General features: G+C 50.6%; 1 protein-coding gene across 3 annotated transcripts in view; it reads right to left on the reverse strand.

The window, feature by feature from the left end:
• Nucleotides 1-19,346, reverse strand: part of LOC137325565 (uncharacterized protein KIAA1614-like) — a 111,341-nt gene that overhangs the window by 41,758 nt on the left and 50,237 nt on the right. For all 3 annotated transcript variants that reach the window (XM_067990815.1, XM_067990814.1, XM_067990816.1), the window contains 2 exons: nucleotides 17,065-17,205; nucleotides 12,502-14,504 (listed from right to left, as the gene is read on the reverse strand). In XM_067990815.1, the coding sequence (XP_067846916.1) occupies nucleotides 12,502-14,504; nucleotides 17,065-17,205 (2,144 nt within the window). The remainder of the gene's footprint in view (nucleotides 1-12,501; nucleotides 14,505-17,064; nucleotides 17,206-19,346) is intronic.

Raw genomic sequence — 19,346 nt, forward strand, 5'->3', positions numbered from 1 at the left:
AAATCCTGGAACTCCCTTCCTAACAGCACTGTGGGAGAACCTTCACCACACGGACTGCAGCGGTTCAAGAAGACGGCTCACCACCACCTTCTCAAGGGAAATTAGGGATGGGCAATAAATACCAGCGACGCCCACATCCCCAAAATGAATAAAGAAAACAGCTGATGGGTAACTCAGATTGCAGGTCTCGGGAGGAAAACATCAGCATAAGAACATAAGAAACAGGAGCAGGAGTAGGCCACAAGGTCCCTCGAGCCTGCTCCGCCATTCAATCGGATCATGGCTGATCTTCGACCTCAACTCCATTTTCCTGCCCGATCCCGATATCCCTTGATTCCCCTAAGGTCCAAAATACTATCGATCTCAACCTTGAACATATTGAACGACTCAGCATCCACTGCCCTCTGGGGTAGAGAATTCCAAAGATTCACAACCCTCTGAGTTAAGAAATTCCTCCTCATCTCACTCTTAAATGGCCAATCCCTTATCCTGAGACCATGCCCTCTAGTTCCAGACTCTCCAGCCAGGGGAAAAAACTTCTCAGCCTCTACCCTGTCAAGCCCCCTCAGAATCTTGTATGTTTCGATGAGATCACCTCTCATTCTTCTAAACTCCAGAGAGTATAGGCCCATTCTACTCAATCTCTCCTCATAGGACAACCCTCTCATCCCAGGGATCAATCTAGTGAACTTTTGTTGCACCGTCTCCAAGGCAAGTATATCCTTCCTTAGATAAGGAGACCAAAACTGTACACAATACTCCAGGTGAGGTCTCACCAACGCCCTGTACAATTGCAGCAAGACTTCCTTACTCCTGTACTCCAATGCCCTTGCAATAAAGGCCAACATGCCATTTGCCTTCCTAATTGCTTGCTGTATCTGCATGCTAATTTTTTGTGTTTCTTGTACCAGGACACCCAAATCTCTCTGGACACCAACATTTAATAGTTTCTCACCATTTAGAAATATTCTGTTTTTCCATTTTTCCCAGTAAAGTGACTAACCTCACATTTCCCCACATTATACTCCATCTGCCACTTTCTTGCCCACTCACTTAACCTGTCTATATCCCTTTGCAGACTCTATGGGCACAATTTTAAAACAAACCTCCGGGTGCGTTGGGGGCGGGGGAGCAAAGAAACTCATGTTTTGAGGAGTGGTCCGAAATCGCGGCTCCAACACGCTGAAGAATGTACACGACCCAGAGTCCCCTGGGCGCACGCACAATTCCCGAACCCGGAAGTCCTGCCATTAATTAAAGCTGGCGGGACGATATTTAAAGCAGCAATTGAACTGGTTGAAGTAGTTTAAAAATGAATAAATGCAATTTACAATGAAGGCGAGTGATTTCAACGCTGCCTCAGCGTGTTTCCCGTGCTGCGTGAAACACGCCATGGGGAATGAGCCGCGTTTCAGTCGGCAGCCATTTGGATATTTCAATCCCTGTTTGACAGATGGGGATAAAAGGTCAGTTATGGTAGCAGGGCACTCAGTTCTCTCAGACAAACTTTTGGCTGGGAGATCTTTGTATTTAGATTGAAAATTCTTGGTTTCCACTCAGAATTAAACTGTTTACACATATTTACCAACTTTTCAGACCCCCTCACACTCAGACCGTCAGGATGGGGGGGCCGCCATGGCTGCATTCATCACTACATCCGAGGACGAGCAACATCACCAGCCTCGCCAGACACTGAGTCCACCTCCGCCACGTGGAGCTCCACAACACAGTGCTGCACCACAGGGACCTGCACAAGAGCACGGAGGGCAACAACAGAGAGAGCGACATCGCAGGAGGCACTACCCTCGCCACAGGGTCTACAGACCGAGGCTCAGCTTCCTGGACCTCTCTGAGGAGCAGTGCATACGGAGGCTCAGAGTCAGTCTCCAGGTAGTCGCAGACATCTGCAGCCTCCTTCATGCTGAGCTGCCCCCGGCTGGCCCGAGTAGCTCTCATCACCTGTCGCTGTCAAAGTCACCACTGCCCTCAACTTCTTCGCCTCCGGATCATTCCAGGGTCCCACCGGGGACATCGCCGGGGTCTCTCAGTCGTCTGCACACAAGTGCATAAGGCAGGTCACCGATGGCTTGTTTCGCAGGGCCTCGCAGTACGTCAACTTCCCCATGGACGACCTCAACCAGACGGAGAGAGCAGTCGGATTCCACTCTGTGGCTGGCTTCCCACGGGTGCAGGGTGCATGTATAGCAATACGAGCACCTCCACACGAGCCAGGACTGTTCATCAACAGGAAGGGCTATCACTCCATCAACACTCAGTACGTTTGTGACAACCGCTAAAGATTCCTTCACGTGTGCGACGGATTCCCTGGCAGCTGCTACGATTCGTTCATTCTGAGGAAATCCAACATCCCGGGCCTCTTCCACGCACCGAACGCACTTAAGGGCTGGCTCCTCGGGGACAAGGGATACCCCCTGCACACGTGGCTCATGACACTTCTGAGGAACTCCATCAGCGAGCAGCAGCGTTGATACAAGGACAGCCACATCGCCACCAGGTCAGCGATAGGGCTGCTGAAGATGCGATTTAGGAGCCTCGATCGTTCTGGGGGAGAGTTTCAATATGCGCCAGTGAGAGTGGGTCACATTATAATAGTGCGTTGTGTCCCGCACAACATGGCGCAACAGAGAGGGGTACCAGTTAAGGAGGCCCCATCCCCTCATCCACCATTCACACCTGCCATCCCCATTGAGGAGGAGAAGAAACCCATGAGCACAGCAGCGGCTCACCTGGCTGCTCGTGAGGCCAGGGAGTCACTGATATGTGACTGGTTCTCATAAGATCAGAAAGTGTGAAGAGTCCAGTCCTCAACCACCTGGAATGACCAGCGCCAACACCACCCCCACCCCACCCCCGATCCCCTGCACAAAAACTGTCCTGCAACTACACATACACCCACTGTACAGTGACCCAATGGGTGGGATCAAGTGTCACCGTTCATGGTGAAGCTCATGAAAGGGCCCTATCACAAAAGCCAGTCAAGAATGGGCAAGATGTGGCAGTAGTGGTGAGAATGATAACATTTAATGTGACTTTAACAAAAACCAAATATAAATGAAAAACTTCACAGTCTGTCAAACACCCTTGTGCAAACCCTTCATGATCACAAAACCTGCGCCTTCCTCTTCTGACTACTCCCACGTGGTGCCTCCCCTGTGGCTGCAGCAGAGGTAGAGGCAGGTTGCTCTTGTTCATGCCCTGACTGATTAGATGCTTTGGGCCTATGCCCTCTGGGTTTTGGTGCCCGTGAGGGCCCCTCCAAAGACTGCTCCACCTGCACCCGTGCAGGGGCAGACTCGGCCACCTGGAGAGGAGGCAGCATTGCGGGTACTGGTTGAGAGGGGGGGCAACGGGTGAGAGGTGGGAGCGCTTTGAGTGGCGTCCCCACTTCCATGTCCCCTTTGGCCATCTTCCCTCCCCTGGGCCAGGCCCACACCACTCCTCCACCCTGCTGGAGAACAGTTTGGAGGACATGTATGATGCCTTGAAAGCCCAGTTGTAAAGTTTCTGTCTACCTGTTTAAGGCGGCAGAATGTTGTTCACCATGAGTCCAAACGGCCATTGTCAGGGCCTGAATGGACTCATTTGTGAGCCGTGCTTGAAGCTCAACAGAGACTAGCCTTCCCTCCATCGCAGACATTCCCGCACTTACCTGCGACACTATCTCAGACATTTTTATTTTTTTATTTTTTTTTTATTCGTTCACGGGATGTGGGCGTCGCTGGCAAGGCCGGCATTTATTGCCCATCCCTAATTGCCCTCGAGAAGGTGGTGGTGAGCCGCCTTCTTGAACCGCTGCAGTCCGTGTGGTGACGGTTCTCCCACAGTGCTGTTAGGAAGGGAGTTCCAGGATTTTGACCCAGCGACAATGAAGGAACGGCGATATATTTCCAAGTCGGGATGGTGTGTGACTTGGAGGGGAACGTGCAGGTGGTGTTGTTCCCATGCGCCTGCTGCCCTTGTCCTTCTAGGTGGTAGAGGTCGCGGGTTTGGGAGGTGCAGTTACGCGCGACACTATCTCATGTCCCAGTCACACTATCTCAGAGATTCCCTCACGTCCCTGTGACACTATCTCAGAGATTCCCTCACGTCCCTGTGACACTATCTCAGAGATTCCCACACGTCCCTGTGACACTATCTCAGAGATTCCCTCACATCCCTGTGACACTATCTCAGAGATTCCCTCACGTCCCTGTGACACTATCTCAGAGATTCCCTCACGTCCCTGTGACACTATCTCAGAGATTCCCTCACGTCCCTGTGACACTATCTCAGAGATTCCCTCACATCACTGTGACAGTATCTCAGAGATGCCCTCACGGTCCTGTGACACTATGTCAGGGATTCCCTCACGTCCCTGTGACACTAGCTCAGAGATTCCCTCACGTCCCTGTGACACGAGCTCAGAGATTCCCTCACGTCCCTGTGACACTATCTCAGAGATTCCCTCACGGTCCTGTGACACTATCTCAGAGATTCCCTCCCGTCCCTGTGACACTAGCTCAGAGATTCCCTCACGTCCCTGTGACACTAGCTCAGAGATTCCCTCACGTCCCTGTGACACTATCTCAGAGATTCCCTCACGTCCCTGTGACACTAGCTCAGAGATTCCCTCACGTCCCTGTGACACTATCTCAGAGATTCCCTCATGTTCCTGTGAAACTATCTCAGAGATTCCCTCACGTCCCTGTGACAGTATCTCAGAGTTGCCCTCCCGTCCCTGTGACACTATCTCAGAGTTGCCCTCCCGTCCCTGTGACACTATCTCAGAGTTGCCCTCACGTCCCTGTGACACTATCTCAGAGATTCCCTCATGTCCCTGTGACAATATCTCAGAGATTCCCTCACGTCCTGGTGACACTATCTCAGAGATTCCCTCCTGTCCCTGTGACAGTATCTCAGAGATTCCCTCACGTCCCTGTGACAGTATCTCAGAGATTCCCTCATGTTCCTGTGACACTATCTCAGAGATTCCCTCCCGTCCCTGTGACAGTATCTCAGAGATTCCCTCACGTCCCTGTGACAATATCTCAGAGATTCCCTCATGTTCCTGTGAAACTATCTCAGAGATTCCCTCCCGTCCCTGTGACAGTATCTCAGAGATTCCCTCCCGTCCCTGTGACAGTATCTCAGAGATTCCCTCACGTCCCTGTGACACTATCTCAGAGATTCCCTCACGTCCCTGTGACAGTATCTCAGAGATTCCCTCACGTCCCTGTGACAGTATCTCAGAGATTCCCTCACGTCCCTGTGACACTATCTCAGAGATTCCCACACGTCCCTGTGACACTATCTCAGAGAGTCCCTCACGTCCCTGTGACACTATCTCAGAGATTCCCTCACGTCCCTGTGACACTATCTCAGAGATTCCCACACGTCCCTGTGACACTATCTCAGAGATTCCCTCACGTCCCTGTGACACTATCTCAGAGATTCCCTCACGTCCCTGTGACACTATCTCAGAGATTCCCTCACGTCCCTGTGACACTATCTCAGAGATCCCCTCACGTCCCTGTGACACTATCTCAGAGATCCCCTCACGTCCCTGTGACACTATCTCAGAGATCCCCTCACGTCCCTGTGACAGTATCTCAGAGATTCCCTCACGTCCCTGTAACACTATCTCAGAGATCCCCTCACGTCCCTGTGACACTATCTCAGAGATTCCCTCACGTCCCTGTGACACTAGCTCAGAGATTCCCTCCCGTCCCTGTGACACTATCTCAGAGATTCCCTCACGTCCCTGTGACAGTATCTCAGAGATTCCCTCACGTCCCTGTGACAGTATCTCAGAGATTCCCTCACGTCCCTGTGACAGTATCTCAGAGATTCCCTCACGTCCCTGTGACAGTATCTCAAAGATTCCCTCACGTCCCTGTGACACTATCTCAGAGATTCCCTCACGTCCCTGTGACACTATCTCAGAGATTCCCTCACGTCCCTGTGACACTATCTCAGAGATTCCCTCACGTCCCTGTGACAGTATCTCAGAGATTCCCTCACGTCCCTGTGACAGTATCTCAGAGATTCCCTCACGTCCCTGTGACAGTATCTCAGAGATTCCCTCACGTCCCTGTGACAGTATCTCAGAGATTCCCTCACGTCCCTGTGACACTATCTCAGAGATTCCCTCACGTCCCTGTGACACTATCTCAGAGATCCCCTCACGTCCCTGTGACACTATCTCAGAGATCCCCTCACGTCCCTGTGACAGTATCTCAGAGATTCCCTCACGTCCCTGTAACACTATCTCAGAGATCCCCTCACGTCCCTGTGACACTATCTCAGAGATTCCCTCACGTCCCTGTGACACTAGCTCAGAGATTCCCTCCCGTCCCTGTGACACTATCTCAGAGATTCCCTCACGTCCCTGTGACAGTATCTCAGAGATTCCCTCACGTCCCTGTGACAGTATCTCAGAGATTCCCTCACGTCCCTGTGACAGTATCTCAGAGATTCCCTCACGTCCCTGTGACAGTATCTCAAAGATTCCCTCACGTCCCTGTGACACTATCTCAGAGATTCCCTCACGTCCCTGTGACACTATCTCAGAGATTCCCTCACGTCCCTGTGACACTATCTCAGAGATTCCCTCACGTCCCTGTGACAGTATCTCAGAGATTCCCTCACGTCCCTGTGACAGTATCTCAGAGATTCCCTCACGTCCCTGTGACAGTATCTCAGAGATTCCCTCACGTCCCTGTGACAGTATCTCAGAGATTCCCTCACGTCCCTGTGACACTATCTCAGAGATTCCCACACGTCCCTGTGACACTATCTCAGAGATTCCCTCACGTCCCTGTAACACTATCTCAGAGATTCCCTCACGTCCCTGTGACACTATCTCAGAGATCCCCTCACGTCCCTGTAACACTATCTCAGAGATCCCCTCACGTCCCTGTGACAGTATCTCAGAGATTCCCTCATGTCCCTGTGACAATATCTCAGAGATCCCCTCACGTCCCTGTGACACTATCTCAGAGATTCCCTCACGTCCCTGTGACACTAACTCAGACATTCCCTCCCGTCCCTGTGACAGTATCTCAGAGATTCCCTCACGTCCCTGTGACAGTATCTCAGAGATTCCCTCACGTCCCTGTGACACTATCTCAGAGATTCCCTCACGTCCCTGTGACACTATCTCAGAGATTCCCTCACGTCCCTGTGACACTATCTCAGAGATTCCCTCACGTCCCTGTGACACTATCTCAGACATTCCCTCACGTCCCTGTGACAATATCTCAGAGATCCCCTCACGTCCCTGTGACACTATCTCAGACATTCCCTCACGTCCCTGTGACAATATCTCAGAGATTCCCTCACGTCCCTGTGACACTAGCTCAGAGATTCCCTCCCGTCCCTGTGACACTATCTCAGAGATTCCCTCACGTCCCTGTGACAGTATCTCAGAGATTCCCTCACGTCCCTGTGACAATATCTCAGAGATTCCCTCACGTCCCTGTGACACTAGCTCAGAGATTCCCTCCCGTCCCTGTGACACTATCTCAGAGATTCCCTCACGTCCCTGTGACAATATCTCAGAGATTCCCTCACGTCCCTGTGACACTATCTCAGAGATCCCCTCACGTCCCTGTGACAGTATCTCAGAGATTCCCTCACGTCCCTGTGACAGTATCTCAGAGATTCCCTCACGTCCCTGTGACACTAGCTCAGAGATTCCCTCCCGTCCCTGTGACACTATCTCAGAGATTCCCTCACGTCCCTGTGACAGTATCTCAGAGATTCCCTCACGTCCCTGTGACACTATCTCAGAGATTCCCTCACGTCCCTGTGACACTAGCTCAGAGATTCCCTCCCGTCCCTGTGACACTATCTCAGAGATTCCCTCACGTCCCTGTGACAGTATCTCAGAGATTCCCTCACGTCCCTGTGACACTATCTCAGAGATCCCCTCGCGTCCCTGTGACACTATCTCAGAGTTGCCCCCATATCCCTGTGACAGTATCTCAGAGATTCCCTCACGTCCTCCATCCTCTGCGTGATTGTGGAGAGTGCGCGTGGCACCTGTTCCAGTACCTCGGAAATGTGCTGCTGCCCCTCCATCATTCTGCTTTTAAAGGTCGGCCCCCAGGGTTCAGCATCTGTCTCCAGCTGAGCAGAGCCTGGAGAGGAGTGCTCCCACCGACACGGACTCTCCACAGCTGCCCCTGCCGCCAGTGTCTGCTCGTGCTCACTTGTGTGTGGTGACTCACCATGTGCGACCCCAACTAACTCACTACTAGGACCCATCGAGGTGTGAGTATCTGCGCTGGTGGATGGCTCACTAAGATGTGACGTTGCCCCCTCAGAGGCCGGGAGCTCCTCTGAGGAATCGTCTTCTGCCATCACTGCGGTGGTTGAAGGGCCTTTAAGAGAACAGAAGGCAATATTAAGCATCATCACAGATGTATCATGTTGCGATGAGCATTCAGAGGTGTTCAACATGCCAATCATTGTTAACGTCAATTCATGTTGTGTGTGATGAATGTTAAAGTTGTGTCACCAGACGTTTGTGGGGTGCCAGTCTCGCTGCCCCCGACGGACAGGCACTCGAGGGTGTGGCTGATCTGCAGCGACTCCTCCTCCATGTCTATGAGGACCACGATTTGTTGCGGCCCCCCTCCAGTCCTCATCCTCTCACGTGTATTTTGTGCTCTCTTCTAGAATGGGAGAAAGTACAGGGAGTGAATGAGTGATGGTGAAGTGGCCAACCGATGAATGCATTGCTTTGGGTGAGGCCGACCGTGAGAGAGATGCATCAGAGGGTGAGTATGAGACTGAGCCATAACATTGTATGAGGATTGGGGTGAGTGGTAGTGGTGGGGTGAGTAATGGGGAGGTGAGGAAGTGCTGAGGAAGTGCAGGTAAGTTGAGGATGAGGTTTGAGTGGGTGCGAGGAATGATGTGATAGAGTAGTGTTGGCAGTGCAGAATGAGCTGGGGGGTGGGGGCGGTGATGTGGAAGACGGAGTGTCGGAGAATGAGTAAGTGTACTCACTTTGACTGACCTAGTGAGGTCATTGAAGCGCCTCCTGCACTGGATCCAGGTGCGGGAGACGTTGCTGCTGCTGGTGACCTCCTCTGCCACCTCGAGCCAGGCCTTCTTGGCGGCAGAGGCAGGGCGCTTCCTCCCGTCCGCCGGGTAAAATAGTTCCCTCCTCCTCCTCACCCCGGCCAGTAGCAGCTGAAGCGAGGCATCGCTGTATCGTGGAGCAGCCTCGCCCCTGTGCTGCTCCACTGGGTCTTCTGGTTCTTTGCTCCAGCAAAATCCACTGGAGCAATGGCCCTTTAAATACAGACACTCCAGCGGACGGCCTGTCATGGGGCGCACAGTCCGCCCACTGCGCAGCGTTCGGACGGCAAACCAGGAAACAAGGTTAAGGAGCACGAGCAATTGCCTGGGGAACGGTAAGATTTTATTAGTTGGGTTTGCCGCGCACCCATTGACCCCTCCCCCCACCCACCGCTGCCATCCCACAGCCCTTTTAAAATCGAGCCCTTTGTGTCCCGCTCACAGCTTAATTTCCCACCTAGCTTTGTATCGTCAGCAAACCCGGATACATTACACTCGGTCCCCTCATCTAAGTCATTAATATAGATTGTAAATAGCTGAGGCCCAAGCACCGATCCTTGTGGCACCCCACTAGTTACAGCCTGCCAACCTGAGAATGACCCATTTATCCCTACTCTCTGTTTTCTGCCTGTTAACCAATCCTCTGTCCATGCTAATATATAACCCCCAACCCCATGAGCCCTTATCTTGTGTAACAACCTTTTAGATGGCACCTTATCGAATGCCTTTTGAAAATCCAAATATACGACATCCACTGGTTCCCCTGCTAGTTACATCCTTAAAAAACTCTAATAAATTTCTCAAACACGATTTCCTTTTAATAAAACCATGTTGACTCCGCCTAATCATATTATGATTTTCTAAGTGCCTCGTTACCACTTCCTTAATAATGGATTCCAGCATTTTCCCGACGACTGATGTCAGGCTAACTGGCCTGTAGTTCCCTGTTTTCTCTCTCCCTCCTTTCTTGAATAGGGGTGTTACATTTTCTACCTTCCAATCCTCTGGGACCGTTCTAGAATCTAGGGAATTTTGGAAGATCATAACCAATGCATCCACTATCTCTACAGCCACCTCTTTTAGAACCCTCGGATGTAGGCCATCAGGTCCACGGGATTAATCAGCTTTTAGACCCATTAGTTTCTCAAGTACTTTTTCTCCACTGATATTAATTACTTTATGCCCCTCGCTCTCATTAGCCCCTTGGTTCCCCATTATATCTGGTATGCTTTTTGTGTTTCCTACTGTGGAGACTGATACCGAATATTTGTTTAACATCTCTGCCATTTCCTTATTCCCCATTATAATTTCTCCTGTCTCGGCCTCTGAGGGACCAACGTTTACTTTTGCTACTCTCTTCCTTTTTACATACTTGTAGAAGCTCTTACAATCTGTTTTTATATTTCCTGCTAGTTTTCTCTCATATTCTATTTTCTCCCTTTTTATCAATTTTTTGGTCATCCTTTGCTGGTTTCTAAAACTCTCCCAATCCTCAGGCTTATTACTCTTCTTCACAACATTATAGGTCTCTTCTTTTAATCTAATACTATCCTTAACTTCTTTAGTTAGCCACGGATGAATCACTTTTCCCGTGGAATTTTTATTTCTCAATGGAATGTATATTCGTTGAGAATATTGAAATATTTCTTTAAATGTTTACCATTGCTTATCTACCGTCATACCCTTTAATAGACTTTCCCAATCTACCTTCGCCAACTCATCCCTCATACCTATGGAATTGGTTTTATTTAAGTTTAAGACTTAGATCTTAAGTATGTCACTCTCAATTTGAAATTCTATCATATTATGATCACTCTTCCCCAGAGGATCCTTTACTATGAGAATACTAATTAACCCAGTCTCATTAAACAATTCATGATCTAAAATAGCCTGTTCCCTGCTTGGTTCCATGACGTATTGTTCTCGAAAACCGTCTCGAATGCATTCCATGAACTCGTCCTCCAGATTGCCTTTGCCAATGTGATTTGTCCAGTCTATATGAAGATTAAAGTCATGGAATCATAGAAAATTTATGGCACAGAAGGAGGCCATTTGGCCCATCGTGTCCGCGCCAGTTGAGAAACGAGCCACCCAGCCTAATCCCACTTTCCTGCATTTGGTCCGTAGCCCTGCAGGTCACAGCTCTTCAGGTGCACATCCAGGTATGTTTTAAATGAGTTGAGGGTTTCTGCCTCTACCACCCTCTCATGCAGTGAGTTCCAGACCCCCACCACCCTCTGGATGAAAAAAATTCTCCTCATTTCCGTTCTAGTCCTTCTACCAATCACTTTAAATCTACGCCCCCTGGTTATTGACCCCTCTGCTAAGGGAAATAGGTCTTTCCTATCCACTCTCTCTAGGTCCCTCATAATTTTGTACACCTCAATTAAATCACCCCTCAACTTCCTCTGTTCCAAGGAAAACAGCCCCAGCCTGTGCAATCTTTCCTCATAGCTAAAATTCTCCAGTCCTGGCAACATCCTCATAAATCTCCTCTGCACCCTCTCTAGTGCAATCACATCTTTCCTGTAATGTGGTGACCAGAACTGTACACAATACTCAAGCTGTGGCCTAACCAGTGTTTTATACAGTTCTAGCATAACCTCCCTGCTCTTATATTCTATGCCTCGGCTAATAAAGGAAAGCATTCCATATGCCTTCTTAACCACCTTATTTACCTGTCCCACTACCTTCAGGGATCTGTGGACATGCACTCCAAGGTCCCTCACTTCCTCTAACCTCTCAGTATCCTCCCATTTATTGTGTATTCTCTTGCCTTGTTTGCTCTCCCCAAATGCATTACCTCACACTTCTCTGGATTGAATTCCATTTGCCACTTTTCTGCCCACCTGACCAGTCCATTGATATCTTCCTGCAGTCTACAGCTTTCCTCCTCATTATCAACCACACGGCCAATTTTAGTATCATCTTAATCATGCCCCCTACATTTAAGTCTAAATCATTGATATATACCACAAAAAGCAAGGGACCCAGTACTGAACATTGCAGAACCCCACTGGAAACAGCCTTCCAGTCACAAAAACACCCGTCAACATTAGCCTTTGCTTTCTGCCACTGAGCCAATTTTGGATCCAACTTGCCATTGTCCCTTGGGTCCCATGGGCTTTTACTTTTCTGACCAGTCCACCATGTGGGACCTTGTCAAAAGCCTTGCTAAAATCCATGTAGACTACGTGGATTTGTCTTGCCTACACGAATATGGCGGGCGGCGCACTCCTGGCTCGTAATGAGCATGCACTTCCTGCCCACCATATTGGAGGCTTAGGGGGCAGTTCAGCGCCTGAAAAACGGGTGCTGTGTGATCGAATTTCTCGGCCGTGAGCTCCATACAGCTACTGCACTGACCTTTCACAGCAGGTGAAAGGCAGTAGATATCAATCGCCCGCTTACCTATTTTGTCACTCTGTTTCTCAGCACTATGTTTGGAAACCAACCAAAGGCCGCTCTGTTCAGACGAGGAGACAGCCTCGGGACTCGGACTGGTAGGACAAGTAGGACAGTTCCCGTTCGTGGGTACGATGGGTTCGTGGTGCTCAGGAGGCAGCAGCCCGCCATTTGGATCTGTGAGTTGGTTGGCGGCCTGTGAGCTTCTCCCGACCTCTGACCCATGGCTCTCTGAACTTTGACTGCCGCCGTTGGTCAATGTGTTCCTCGGCAGTCGAAGGGCGGAACTCAACGGGCCGTGAGCAGCAGGGCCGGGAGCGTGCGACGTACGCGCGCGGCCATTTGGTGGTTGTTGGTCAGGACCACCAGGACCGCGCTGGGGTGGAAGAGAAGAAGTTTCTAGAAATGCATGGGAATCAGACAGACTTCCATCGCTCTCCTGTGGCTCTAAATGAATGAGCCGATACTGTGGAGAAGGGCAGGTACCGAGGTGTGTCAGAGGATTGAACTTCAGGATTGGCGGCACTGCACACGGCTGGGAATTGGACGGGCTTTTCAGGTTGCATTTCCTGATCATTAGACTCCTGGGAAGAGGATGTTGAGTGAAAGTCTTTTCCATAAACTTTGGGGGAAGTGTTGGGTGTGAGGCGGGCGTCCCGGATCTGTTTTGGGCACGGGAAGAAGAAGGGGTGTCTTTGAGCTGACCACTTCCGAGAGACCTTGTGCCCTTTTGCTGAGGAAGAGATGGGCCTTGGAAGGTGGAGCTCTCCCTCATCTGCTTGGAGCTTTGATCCGACGTTGAGACTGGAGGCAGCGGAGTGGGTTGCTGCTCAGAGACAGGGGAAAGCTCTGTAACCCGCTCCGTGCTTTGACCCGTTATGTGATGGTCCCATGACACCGACGCACTGACCACGGGCTTGGAATCAGCAGGGCCCCTTGACTCTTGACCGTTGCTCTCAGGATCCTCTCTTTGGCACTGAATGAGTTGGACACAGTGTCTCCTTCTCTCGACAGTTTTCCTTCTAGACTTCGATTTGCAGTCAGCCGCAGTGCTTACTGGTTCTATGACCAGACTGTTCTCTCCGATGCATCTTCTTGGCTGATCTATGCCTTTGGCATGCAGTTCAATACTATCTGCAGTCCTTCCATTGCTCCCTGACACCATGGCATCGCAGTGAGCCGAGTCCTTGGCACCCGTGGTATCTTTCATCTTAGCACTATTGTCTTGGAAAGAAGCATCAGTATCTCCAGCTTCGATCACAGATACCCCATCAATGGAGGTCACCTCCCCAATGTATGTTTCCTTGATGGGTTCAATTCTGATCCTGTGCTGTGAGGGGAGAACCCAGCAGGGTATGACTCTGAGAGGCAGCGAGCCAACATCTGGAGCCTCCGCGTTGAGGTTGGTCCTCACCCCCATCGCAGTATCTACAGGAAGTTCATGTCGGTTTGGCGTGTAGGGTTTCCTGCCTTGGGGGACAAGGCCAACATCTGGAAATTCATAAGAAGGAGGGTCAAGGCCACAGGTTTTGGGATCTGCAATGATGTAAGAGCCGCAACAGCTGCACTTCCCATCGACGCAGATTGCAGTGTGGACGTTACGTGGCCTCTCTCCAGCCTCTCCATTGGTAACGGCATTCGCTCTACTCCTCCAGCTCTCGGTCCCCCGCACTTGTGTATTTTTACAGTAAGGTGCGCCGGCATCTCCCGAGTCAGCCTTCAGCGCCCGCTCCTTCCCGGGAAACCCGTAGGCCGGAAGACCGGGCTTCGATATTGAGCCCCTGGGGCCACGTCGGACGGAGGACTCGAGGCCGCATTTCCTGCGTAACTGGTAGCGGACCTCAGCCTCCTGGGTGGACTCGTCCTCAAACCTCACCCGGCTCGGGGACTGGCTCCGTTTCTTGCGCAGTCCGCAACGTGACTCGCCGCTGGAGGAGTCGCTGAGGTTACCGCCGTCTCCAGAGAATGGACCTTTCTTTGGTGAAGAGATGCCATCGCCGTTGGTTTCCCTGAGGAGCGAGGAGACACGGGCAGTTATTTTACAAGGCTGCATCTTTACGAAACCGAGACTTCCACCCGCTGAAGAGCCTAGGCCAATTGATGGCATAACATGGGCACTATCAGTTCTCATGGTTACCCCTACGTCAAGCTCCTGGTCCTCTCCTGGACAGGCATGGGTCAACTGAGACTCGGCATTTCTCTAATGGAAGGGTGAATCAATAGCCAGGGTATTATTGCCTATGTATGCCATGGCTCAGTGGGTAGCACCCGCCTTGGAGTCAGAAGGTCATGAGTTCAAGTGCCCCTCCAGAGACTTGAGCCCATAATCCAGGCTGACACTCCCAGTGCGGTACTGAGGGAGTGCTGCACTGTCGGAGGTGCCGCTGTTTGGATAATACGTTAAACCAAGGGCCCCGTCTGCCCTCTCATGTGGATGTAAAAGATCCCACGGCACTATTTCGAAGACCAGCAGGGGAGTTCTCCCTGATGTCCTGGCCAATATTTATCCCTTAACTAACATCACTAAAACTGATTATCACATTGCTGTTTGTGGGATCTTGCTGTGTGCAAATTGGCTGCTGCATTTCCTACATTACAACAGTGACTACACTTCAAAAGTACTTCATTTTAAAAAAAGGGGAGGGGATTTAAACTAATAAAGATGGAGTGCGTTATCAGTCATGTCTGACAGCAGGTGTTATAATTCATTTTTACCCTGTATGGGGAGAAGCTTTAGGAGCCAATTCGTTCAAACGATTTCAATCATTCAGTGATTCAAAAGAGATTCCTGGTTTCCGCAGACTGACCAGTTTAATGATCACATCGCTCCCACCTTCAGTCCTATACTGACAGAAATCACAGAGTGAGAAGCCAGGTTAGAGCTCGGAGATCAGTCCACCAAGGCCACAGGACTGAACTCTGTCTCCGCCACCGTAATCTGAGTAACCTTTAAAGCATTCTTTCCTCTGTTTACAGGTGAGCTCGTGTGAAAGCAGGATCCTTTCTAATCCAGGGGAACCATTGCGATGAAAAACTTTTCTTGGTGCGAGGGACCAATACTGAGATTGAGGAACAGAGATGTAGGGGTGGAAAGTACAATTGGCACTGGGGCCAATTTCCACATTAACGCAGCAGGTCTTAACACAAGAGGCCCTCACCGATAATAATTTCTATTGTCTCATTTTAAATCTATTAATGTAAGTATTAAAACCATCCCTTTTCTGTTTTTCTGCCCAGCTCACACAGTAAGTGCTGCCTTGTGGAGGTTAGCCAGCCCAGCAGAGTGAGAGTGATGAATTGAATGAGACGCCACGAGTGAGTGATGTGAAGAACCCCAGGGGTCACTATTGGTTTTAATTAAACTCCCTCACACGGTAGGACTCAGTAACCACTCACAGCCAGTTCCCTTGCACTGTCGCTGCTACTCACTGTTCAAACAGAAACAATTCATTTCAATCAGGGAAAAAATGGACAGAAATCAAAATTAATACAATCCACTTGTGAGGTCAGGGGTCAGCCCGGCCTATGTAACTCAAAGCCATGCTACAAGGTTCATTAACCCAGTCAGCCATCAGGCAAGTCGCATCCGTGCTCGGGGCCCACTTTCAAATCCTAGATTGCCACACAGATTTGGCAATGTCCAGCGAGCAAATCAGAGTCTTTGAGGGGCAAACTGTTAGATGATGCATTTATATAGTGCTTTCGACAAACTCAGGTCGTCATTACAGCCAATGAAGGTCTTTCTGAAGTGTAGTCACTGCCGTAATGTAGGAAACGCAACAGTCAATTTTCGCACAGCAAGATCCCACGAACAGCAATGAGATAAATGACCGGACAATCTGTTTTTTTTTTACTGATGTTGGTTGAGGGATAAATATTGGCCAGGACACCGGGGAGAACTCCCCTGCTTTTCTTCGAAATCGTGCCATTAAAAGCCAGCGCCCGCACTCTGCTCAGCTTCACAGTGACGGGGACACTCACAGGGGGTCTCACTGCACTGCGTGACATAGCAGCTCTTGTGCAAGGACTCGGTGCAGCCGTGTGCCTTTGGTGGATCTTTGATGTCCACCCGAGGAGGCAGACGGGAGCCTCAGTTTAACAAAGCTCATTAATCAGAATTTCCACCCTGCAGTCTCTGTGTTGATACAACAGCACCTTTATAGTGGTCACAAATAGAAGCACAGAATCATACAGCACAGAAGGAGGCCATTCGACCCATCGTGCCTGTGCCGGCTCTTTGAAAGACTCTCTCCCCCAAAAAGCTGTTGAGGCTGAAAATTTCAAGGTAAGGGTATTAAGGGTTACGGAACCAAGGCAGGTAGATGGAGTTAAAATACAGATCAGCCATGATCTAACTGAATGGCGGAACAGGCTCGAGGGGCTGAATGGCCTCCTCCTGTTCCCATGTTGCTATGATCCTAAGTGAATATATGAGAGGTAGTTTAGATTTAGCTTGCAGTTAACTTTAGGCCTACTGACGTTGGGGGCCCCTGTTAATCTTCAGGTCTATTCCTCTGCTCAGGGTTTGTTTTTTGATTGTTGGTGAAGAAAGCTATAAGTGGCACTTACAGAGGGCTCCTCTCTACGGGCAGAATGCTGTGGTCGGCTTTGAGCGGGCTGGCTCGGGCCTTCATCCGAGCTCTCTCCAGCAGTCGCTTCGCCTGCTCGTGCCTGGGACTCAGCGGCAGCTGGCTGGTGGACACAAAGGCTCTGTCGGGTAGATTAGGAACACACAGTGATTAGTGGAGTTAACGAGGCTACAGGGCAGCACACGCGCGCACACACACACGCACACACAGACACGCACACACACAGACACGCACACACACAGACACGCACACACACAGACACGCACACACACAGACACGCACACACACTGTCTCGACAAACCTTTGTTACATGCGCAAGCGAGCCAAAGAAAGGATCGGGCAGGCCTCACGTTGGAGAAAGTGAACGAGGTTTTAGTTGGGAATAATGGTTATTTATTCAAATAAACAAAGTGAGAGGGTCGAAGGGAACAAGTCAGTGAACAGCCAAACCCTTCACTAATCCAGGCCACAGGCTGTGCAAGATGTTCATTACTCTGGCAGATTTCTATTGGCTGACACTTTAAACCCCCCCCCCCCCCCGCCCCCCGACCCCAGCAATCTCTAATTCAGGCACCACGGCCTCGCCTGCTGATTTCTCTGTAAACTGGAAGGGCTCGATTTATGAGTGGGGCACACAAGGTGTTCATTTCGCAGCTAGCACCCCCTCCCACCGCCCTCACTGCGCCACCCCCCTCCCCCCCCGCAACCCGAACCCCACCATTTACACCCTCTCCCATTTACACCCTCTCCCATTTACACCCTCTCCCATTTACATCCAGTCCCATTTACACCCGGTCCCATTTACGCTCAGTCCCATTTACACCCGATCCCATTACACTCAGTCCCATTTACCCCCGGTCCCATTTACACCCGATCCCATTTACACCCGATCCCATTTACACTCAGTCCCATTTACACCCGATCCCATTTACACCTGATCCCATTTACACTCAGTCCCATTTACACCCGGTCCCATTTACACCCGATCCCATTTACACCGGATCCAATTTACACTCAGTCCCATTTACACTCAGTCCCATTTACCCCCGGTCCCATTTACACCCGATCCCATTTACACCCGGTCCCATTTACACCCGGTCCCATTTACACCGGATCCAATTTACACTCAGTCCCATTTACACTCGGTCCCATTTACACCCGGTCCCATTTACATCCGGTCCCATTTACACTCAGTCCCATTTACACCCGATCCCATTTACACCCGATCCCATTTACACCCAATCCCATTTACACCCGATCCCATTTACACCCGATCCCATTGACACTCGGTCCCATTTACACCCGGTCCCATTTACACCCAGTCCCATTTAAACCACACCCCATTTATCCCCGGTCCCATTTACACCAATCCCATTTACACCCGGTCCCATTCACACTCAGTCCCATTGACACCCGGTCCCATTTACACCCGGTCCTATTTACACACCAGCCTATTTACACCCGATCCCATTTACACCCGATCCCATTTACACCCTATCCCATTTACACCTGATCCCATTTACACCCTGCCCCATTTACACCAATCCCATTTACACCCGGTCCCATTTACACCCGGTCCCATTTACACTCAGTCCCATTGACACCCGGTCCCATTTACACCCGGTCCTATTTACACACCAGCCTATTTACACCCAATCCCATTTACACCCAATCCCATTTACACCCGATCCCATTTACAACCAGTCCCATCTGCACCCGGTCTCATTTAAACACCAGCCTATTTAGAACTGGTCCCATTTACACCCCTGCCTATTTCCACCTGGTCCCATTTACACCCGGCTCCATTTGGACCCGGTCCCATTTACACCCGGCCCCATTTACACCCAGACCCACTTACACCTGGTCCCATTTACACCCGGCCCCATTTACACCCGGCCCCATTTACACCCAGACCCACTTACACCTGCTCCCATTTACACCTGACCCCAATTACACCCGGTCCTGTTTACACCCGGCCCCATTTAGACCCAGCTCCATTGAGACCTGTTCCCATTTACACACGGCTCCATTTAGACCCGGTCCCATTTACACCCGGCCCCATTTACACCTGCTCCCATTTACGCCTGTCCCCAATTACACCCGGTCCTGTTTACACCCGGTCCCATTTACACCCTCTCCATTTACAACCAGTCCCGTATACACCCGGACCCATTTACACCAGGACCCATTTACACCTGATCCCATTTACCCCCGGTCCCGTTTACACCTGGTCCCGTTTACACCCGGTCCCATTTACAGCCC

Source organism: Heptranchias perlo, chromosome 9 (assembly GCF_035084215.1).
Source record: "Heptranchias perlo isolate sHepPer1 chromosome 9, sHepPer1.hap1, whole genome shotgun sequence".
Lineage (NCBI taxonomy): Eukaryota > Metazoa > Chordata > Chondrichthyes > Hexanchiformes > Hexanchidae > Heptranchias > Heptranchias perlo.